This window comes from Gavialis gangeticus, unplaced genomic scaffold (assembly GCF_001723915.1).
Source record: "Gavialis gangeticus isolate Ggan-Ray unplaced genomic scaffold, GavGan_comp1, whole genome shotgun sequence".
Classification (NCBI taxonomy): Eukaryota; Metazoa; Chordata; order Crocodylia; family Gavialidae; genus Gavialis; species Gavialis gangeticus.
Genome location: NW_017728996.1, coordinates 25,528,954 through 25,537,736, shown reverse-complemented (window position 1 = coordinate 25,537,736; position 8,783 = coordinate 25,528,954). Strand labels below are relative to the sequence as shown.

Sequence of the window (8,783 nt, the reverse complement as noted above, 5' to 3'; positions counted from 1 at the left end):
AAAAAAAAAAAAAAAAAATCAAGTGATAGATGCTAAAACTACAGCTGTAAAGACAAAGCCACACAGTATTAGCAACTACACTAGTTAACATTAACCGCACACACACTCTTACCTGGTAAATTCTTTTCTGTGGACTAATTTCACTTGTACAGACTAAGTATGTGGCATTTTATCATGCTGAGTAGAAGGCATCTAACAAAAAGTATTCATACTTTTTCCTCTTGGGTATTTAGCTATTCCCCTTTTCTTCTCCTTCAGGCTTTAAGATGCTTTCTAAAGCTTCTCTCTCAGGTAAGGAATTATTTTTCCCCACAGATACATCACCAATAGAGTAAGCTACATGGAACTAAACAAGTAGTCTACTAAAATGATCTCAAAAGTACTAAAATAAGACCAAAGAACCACCTTATTGCAAAAGTTTGAAAAATCTCTTCGGTTAGAAACAGACAGACAAATCACCTATTGTGCCAAGATACACCCTGGGATAGCTGATCTGCTTCACTGGGCAAAACACATGGCACAGGTGATGTGATCTTGCAGGACAACAGGTGACATATTGCTGGAGGCTCATCTCTGGAAGAGGGGAATATCTTGGGTTTCCAGAGGTTGCTGAGGAAGCCACTCTGAAAGCAGGGAATCCAAGGGCACATCTCTGGAAGGACAGAAACCCAGGACACTCTAGTGTGGTACACAATCCGGGGCTGGGGCCCATCACTCCAGCTTTTCTTGCTTCTAGAGAAATATCCCCAGGATCTCTAGGGACAGTCTCTGGAAGCAGGGGAAGCTGGGGTTCCCCAACTTGCAGAGGTGTACCTCCAGCAATCTCCAGGGCAAGTCACTAGAAGCAGAGCACCCTGACCTTTCCTGCTTCTAGAGACGTGCCCCAGATATTGCCAAGGGTGTGTCTGGAACCAGGTAAAGCCAGGCAACTACTCCCCAGGACTGAGGGGCTCAAATCTGTGCAGGCATTCCCAGGGAGTGCCTGCCCAGGGTGACAAGAGGGCACACGCAGCTCCAAACTGCCAGAGCAATCCTGCCATCAAGCAAATACAGAGGTCCACTGCAAAGCAGCACAATTTACTACTACCTTTAGTCACAAACATGGCACAACAAAAAAGCATAGATATATATTTGCTTTCACTTTGTGCCGCCATAAAAATTACGGCTGCATAGAGGCTACATCTGTTTCTAACCTTAGCTCCCTCATTCCCACTGAATGAACAAATGCAAAAGCAGGAATGTAACTCCTTTTACTCTCCTGAATTTATAAGAGATTCAACAAAATGAGTCAGAAGGTAGAAGGAGATTGTTCCTTAAGGCTAGGGACAGACATTACATATAAACCAGTTTAAGTGACCAGAAACTGGTTTAATTAAACCTGTAACAGGACAGATGTTCAGTGCACATAACCCAGTTTGAAAACAGCTGAAACCAGTTTGAGATAAGCCTGGTTGAATGGAGTATTGGACTTAAATGATTTGGCTCAAACCAGTTTATGCAGTGTCAGTCCCAGACCCCTTGCTGGTTTAAAGATAAACCAGACACCCTCAGCATCCCAGCATGCTCTCTGGGTTGGGTGGGGCTCTCTGCTCCACAGCAGGACTGGTCCCTCCCCTCTGCTCCCTGGCTGCAGCTCCAGAGCCTGTCTGCTTTCCCTCACCACTCCCTGCTAAGCAGGAATTCCCTTCTCCCCTGCGGAGAGGTTTCTGTATATTAGCCACTGCCAGCATTTGGTCTACTAGCTACTAGGGCTGTGCAAAGCTTCGGTAGTTGATTTGATTCAGAGGAGATTCTGCCACCAAATCTCCAAATCAAAAAATCGGGAGACTCATTAAGAAGTCCAAATTGAATTGGAAGCCTCCAAAGTGACCTGGAGAATCTCCAAAATCGGCCATAAACTATACAAGTTTCCTTTGCATAAAGTAAACCCAATTCGTTGCATTATAAACAGGGATAAGGCTCTGCTTGCCTCCACTCCCCCCAGTCCCTGCTGCAGTGGCCCCAGGAGCAGCCAACACTAGCAGCAATGGAAAAAATATTGGGGGGGGGGGGAAGGGTGTACTTCTTGCTGATCCATGCCCCCCCGGGAGGGCTGCGGGCTGGGGAGCTGTATTGGTCTCTTCCCGGGAACGGGTGCCCCCAGATCTGCGTGTGGGATGACAGCAGGCTGCCACTGCAGGCTGGGGCTGACAGCAGCACCAGGCTGATTCTTCCTGGCACTCAGGGTGGGCAGCAAGCAAAGCCCCAGGCGTCATGGGGCACAGCTCAGTTGTCCACTCACCCTAGCCCCCGCTGCAGTGCCCCCAGAGCAACCAGCACCAGCTGCAAAAGGGAACTGTTGGGGGGGGGGGGGGCGTGCCTCTTGCTGCTCCACTCCCCATGGATGACAGCAAGCTGCCATTGCAGGCTGGGGCCAGTGGCGGCACTGAGTGTTCCCAGCACTCACAGCAGGCGTGCCAAGTACCAGGAAGAGCATCAGCCTGGCAGCCTGCTGTCATCCCACATGCAGATCCCAGGGCACATGCCCCCTGGGAAAAGCCCCACATCCCCACAGCCATCCCAGGGGGCACAAAGCAGCAAGAGGCGCGTCTTTCCCCCTCCCACCCTGCTGACAGTTCCCAATGCAGCTGGCATCAGTCACTCCTGGGGCCACTGCAGCAGGGGCTAGGGCGAATGCAGATAAGCTGCGCCACGTCCTGTGCTGCCCGGGGCTCCACTTGCTGCCACTCCCCCCAGCCCCTGCTGCAGCTGCCTGTGTCACGGCATAACACAGCCCAGGAGTTGGGGTATGTGGGGACAGGCAGAGCACAGTGCAGCCCCAGGAACAGCACCCCTCCCCCCACCACCTGGGAATGTCTCCCTATCCGTTAGGGCTATCTAAAGCTTCAGTACCTGATTCAGCAGCCAAATCTCTGAATCAGGAATTGGCCAAATCAAATTGGGACAATGATTTGAATCACTGTCCCTCAAATTGGCCAAATCCCAATTAAATACTTGCTGCTTCACGCAGGCCTACTAGGTACTTTCTGTGCTGAATTAACAAGTAGCTGGTAATGTCCCTCTGTTGTTTTCTTAATTGGGTGATAAACACTGTTTTCAGTTCCCTGCTGGAGCCTGGCCACGCCCCCTTCAGCTCCATGCTGTCAAAAAAAGGGAGGGCTGCTCTAGCACCCCCCAGTTTCTAGCCTAAACCACTGGGAGGCATGTGGCTGCATTTCTGAGATGCCCATCTGGTTACAAAACTAATTTAGGCTAACCAGGTTAAACTAACCTGCAAAGATTGAATCAATTCAGGCTCAGGCTTTCTGAATGTCTGTCCCTAGCCTAAAATCCCAAATTAAAAGTTTCATGGCAGGACTGTGTAAATCTACTGCAAGCAAGTCCACAAGTGCAGTGCTAAGGAGATGAAAATACGCACCACTTTAATGAAAATCCAAAAAACCTTGGGAAAGGAAAGTAGATGTAAACTACAGAATGGCTGGAATACAGAGGACTGTGTAGCACTATATTTCATCCTTCATAAAAGAGCGAACACTGTCCAGGTTGTGTAATAAGCAACTAAAGTGCCTTTTGGTCTGAGGAAGAAACAAGACCTAACTCTCTCCCAATAAGCCTAGGTTGCTGACAGATGTGGAAAAGAGAAAAAACACACTTTACTGGAAGAGGCAGAATATTAGTTCAGCCCAGCTCCACAGCATCTGTATAGCTCATGTGCTTCAGCATGGCTTTTTGGTGCTTTTATCTAATAGCTGATTTAATCAGAGGCGCACGCGGAGTTTAACGTAAAGCGTGGAGGGGTTGTTTTGTTTTGCTGTTGTTTTTTTTGTTTTTAACATCTGTAAGCCACCCTAGTTCCTTTAAAAACAATGGTCTGAAAGCCAGGGTAAGAAAAGCTCAGATGCACTGAACTGACAAAGGCAGGGTCCCTGAAGAGACAGCAAACATTAAAACTTCAGCCATTTAAAAACCATGTCCACAAACTACCACCTTCTTGATAACTATTATGCATGCTCTTGCAGCTGCCTCACTTGAGAGATAACAATAAGAACAACTGGGAGATTACACAGGAGCATACAGGAAAGGATGCTAAAGAACTAAAAAGCATTTCTAGTCTACAGTACTTGCTGGAGAATCTCACATTATACGTTTCCATTTAAATTGAGATAGGATCCCAACTTGGCCTGCCACAATTGCACATCATCCCAATAACCAAAAAACCCGAGTTTCCATTAGGCCGACACATTCTATTCAATGTACTGCAGGGGGCAGAAGGAAGCTTCCTCACACTTGGGCTGATATAAAAACACTTTTTTTTGCCAAGAACAGGTTTCAAACCAATTGTACTAGATGTCATCATGGTACAGTAAGATCAAAATCTGATCCTGATTATACTAACTGGACAATCAAATTAGTCATCCAGATTTTTGAAGGGAATACCAGCCTCCACAAATAAGTAATTTTCTGCAAAGAACGTCTTATTAATGATAAATCCTAATTCAAAGACCCCTTCATTCTGACTAAAACCTTTAATACAAAATTTCTGAGCAAGTCAGTTGCCTAGGTAGGTAGTCCAACAGACCTCAATACAGGTCAGTCATAATTTCCATTAAAATGTCCTTGATGCTGCAACCAAATCAGAAAAAGAGTCCTGTATAGCAAGCAAACACCTCTTGACACAGGCAATACAGACCCCTGCGTGAAAACCGCCTTTAAAATGCACACAGACACATCCCTGGCCCATTTTCCTTAATTAAGGTAGTATCAGTATAGATTTTCAGACAGGAATACACTAGGGTCTTCCTTGCCTAGAGTAGTATAAATCAGTTAGGACATAAATCCCTAATAGCTTCTTTTGTACAGTTAGAGGTTTCTACAAAGTACAAGTTTGATTTTTCTATAAATTGTAACTTTTAAGCTAGAGGGCAAAAAACAACACAACACATTTTAGAACCCAAGGGACACTTTTTAACCTAAAAAGACTATGACACTTTTGTTGAAACTCTTTAAAAATTCAAGCTTTACTCAAATGGTTCTGCAGTTTTGAAACTGACACACTCCCCTCCCTCTACCCCCCACCTCCCAATTTAAGTACAAAATGGAACACAGCCATAATATGGTAGTAGACTGGCCCTGTCAAAGAGGCAACACTGCTAATATCATATTCCTGCTCCAGGTGGTGTTTAAAGGCCATGATCACAGAAAGCAAAATGCAAGCTTTATAGATACTATTTAGGCAATTACAGCGCATGTCAAAGTGGTGTTTCAAGAGTGAAATCCAAGTACGCTAGATTCTTCAGGAATGACTTGTCAGTACTGCCTTAACTAGGTAAGTTTCTACTAGTTGAGTAGAAAGGAATTATGTTCATGCAACCTCAAGTCTAAGTTTACTTGGGTGGAAGAGGTACCCTCTTTGCTTTGAGTTTCTCCCCCAAAAGAACAAAGTTTTCTTTTGCTTAAGCAGATGAACTTCCTTTGTGAACTGGGACCTGGCCACACACTCCTATGGCCAACACGAAGAATCCATTAAAAAACCAGGAACATGAGAATAGGCACCTGAAAAAACCAATAAAGGAAAATAATCCCTGCCTCTAGGTTCCTATACCATGCCCCTCACCACTCAAATGCTTGATTTACAGCAACCACCCTCAACCTAGAAGGGGTTTGCATTTTCATTTCCCTCACTTTTAAGGATCTGTTCAGCCATTTTAAATCCAGGATGCAGCAAGAGAAAAAACAAAAAGGAGCACCTTAGAGTAAAGGCACCAGAGGCTCTAATATCCACTCAGAATAATCAAATTAACCAGACTGGAAGATAAAACTCTTTTTACATTTCTGCACAAACTGAGGGAACTGAATCATCCCATGATCAAGGCAGGCAAACCAATAATTCAGACAGTTTTTTCTCATTCAAGTGTCGGTAAACAATTGAGCCTTGTAAATTATGCTTGGGTTGCCTTCAGAAGAAAGGGAAGGCTAGTATATGCACTGCTTTATTTAAAAAAATATATCAACATTTTAAGTGGTAAGTATAAGCCAGCCTGTGCTTCTTCCAATGAGGCCTCCATAGAAGGAGTTTGGTCACTCAACCACAAATTATTCTTTCATTTTTACTGAAGGAGGCTTCACTTTAACAGGTCTACCCCAGCAGGATGGCAGCAATTAGCTAATCTTCACGACCTGCATTTCTGGTCATCCCAGGTTCTACTTCTGTAGAAAGCTGTTGTCTCAAAGGAAAGCCAGGAGAGCAGCAAACCTTTTTCACTGAAAAAGCCAAACATCCCTGAACAAGACAAGACAGCCCATGCTGAAAAAGGTTAAATGAAATCTTTTGAGCATGTCTGCATCAAGAAAGGCAGGAAGCAGACTGGGTCTATTCAAGAGAGAAGGATAGAGACAATAGGAAGAGGGTACTAAAACTTGCTGTTCATCTTTAATGCCTCCTACCAAGTGTGCATTAGTGAAATGGGTCCACAGAAATCACAAGACAAATATCTGTATCGCTGGTAAAGCGTTCGTAGAAGAGGACCATAGATTTCATAAATCATTCAAATAATGAATAAGTTATTAGTTGCATTAACTCAAATAATTTAGTTATTCCCTTTTTTTGCAAAAACATAAAAGGGCTATCTATATCTATATGCCACTTACACAATTCCATCTTCGTATAGGGGCAAAAAGCCCTCAGTGTATGTAAAAAGACTTAAGACTTATCCTCAGGGTAACCTGTTTTTGTATTTTTTTTTTTGATAGACTAGATAAACCCTGGTTGAAAATAAGGGGCAGCCCAGTTTACTTCTTCCTTCTCTGGAAAGTGTTAAGTACTTATAGGAGACTGTAATCCACCATGAAATTTTAGGTTTCACAAGTTATCATACCCATTCTTCCAAAAGAATCTCCAAAGCCACGGTTCAGGGCCATATCACTGCGACCAAAATCTCTTTCCATATTTCCTCCCATTCCACCACGGAACATTTCTAAAGAGAACATAAGCAAAAGTTGTAAAAGAGCAATCGCACTATGTATTCAACACAAGACGCGCAGAAAATAATTTTCTTAATGAGCAGTCGCAGAAAAAGTGAATTTAAAAGCACTAATTCATTGAACTTGCCTCCCATGCCAGTTGCCATGCCTCCCATACCAGTTCCTATTGCTCCACTCATTCCACTGCCCATATTTCCTCTGAAGTCATCAACATTACCCATTCCTATGTAAAGAAAAGGGTTTTAGTAAAAAAAGTAGTCATTAAGAGGGTAGTAACAGAGATAAAAAAGTGTTCACCTACCTCCCATTCTGCTGACACCAAATCCACCCATGTTAGTCATGCCTTCCATTCCAAATCCAATAAACCCTATATAATAAGGAAAAGTGTTTTCTATACAATATTTTAGTAGTCAACAGAAAAACAAAATCACCACCACACGTACCTCCTCCCATTCTGTTCATTCCTCCAAATCCTGGGCCATCCATTCCCATACCTGAAAATCAGAAGTTGTAATTTAGGACACCGGGGGGGGGCACCAAAAAAACCCAACCATTCTTCATATTGCTACATTTAAACAAATCAAATCAAATGCATGCTAGTCATGGTTTACCTGAGAAAAGCAGGTAACTTCAAATTTAAGAATTCTGAAAATATTTTGGTTACAAGAGAAAAAGAACACCATTTACCTCCTGGTCCCATATTCCCCATTCCTCCACCCATGCTCAGCTGGGTTGCACTGATGGGCTGCCCACCTGGTCCAAGTCCCATTCCAATGCCTCCAAGACCACCTTTGGAAACCAGAAGAGAAGTATCACCACCAGAAGTCAAGTTTTTCCTTGCCCCAAAGGAAAAAAAACCCCACACATACCACATAGCTGCATGCACTATAACATCAGGCAACTCCAGATGACAGACCAAAATACTAAGTACAAAAAAGAAAAAAAAAAAAAGTGCAGCTCATACTCACGGGGTAATTGTGGCGTTTTGTTGTCTCCTACACGAAAGTCTTCATGCGGAATAGATTTGTCATCCTGATGATAAACAAGAATATTATAGTGTACTGTACTTGTTTTAGCTTAGCTGGAAGTAAAAGCAGGAGGAATGAATAGACAAACTCACCATTTTTACATGCATGGGCCTATCAAACAGGAACTGTCCATTGAACATAGCTAAAGATCAAGTCAAAGAACCTAGGTTTGGTTACTGAAAACAAAGTTAAATTGTTTAAAAAAAATTGTCTGTCATTCTATAGAGAAAGGACTACTGAGAATGGTGAAGAAAACGAATGGGATAAACTGTGAAAATTAGGGGCGCACTGATAGAGATTTTTTGGGCCAATACCAATGGCCGATTTTTAATGAGCCATATTGGCCAATACCAATCCGACTGCCAATATGCGGCCTGGCAGCCTGGAAAGCAGGACCCAGCTGGTACGTCTGTTCTGGGAGAGTGGGGGGTAGGGGGGTTGCAGATCAAGGCCCCTGCAGCAAGGGAGGGAGTGGAAGTGACCCTGGGGCAGGCGCTGCAGTCAGGGCAGGGTGGGGTGCAGGACAGAGCCACGGCTCGTCTGGGGGGCATGGGGGCAGTTCCTACCACTGCACGCACTGAGGGAAGGAATGGGAGGCATGTGCCCCCTAGATCTGCACGCGCAGCAAGGGTGGGCTGCTGCTGCGGGCAGGGCTGGGTTCTCCCTGGCAGGGGAGGGGCCCAGACTGTGCTTTGAGCCAGTACTGCCTGCCCCAGAGCCAGCCACGCTCCCTCCCTCGCTGTGGTGGCCTTTGTCTGCCGTATCTGCCTCCGC

The 8,783-nt window shown here is 44.6% G+C and overlaps 1 protein-coding gene across 1 annotated transcript in view; it reads right to left on the bottom strand.

Moving 5' to 3' along the window:
- Positions 1–8,783, bottom strand: part of MYEF2 (myelin expression factor 2) — a 34,000-nt gene that overhangs the window by 4,228 nt on the left and 20,989 nt on the right. The window contains exons 8-14 of the mRNA XM_019504192.1: positions 8,102–8,151; positions 7,950–8,013; positions 7,669–7,770; positions 7,425–7,475; positions 7,283–7,348; positions 7,109–7,204; positions 6,876–6,974 (exon numbers count right to left, since the gene is read on the bottom strand). Of these exons, the coding sequence (XP_019359737.1) occupies positions 6,876–6,974; positions 7,109–7,204; positions 7,283–7,348; positions 7,425–7,475; positions 7,669–7,770; positions 7,950–8,013; positions 8,102–8,151 (528 nt within the window). The remainder of the gene's footprint in view (positions 1–6,875; positions 6,975–7,108; positions 7,205–7,282; positions 7,349–7,424; positions 7,476–7,668; positions 7,771–7,949; positions 8,014–8,101; positions 8,152–8,783) is intronic.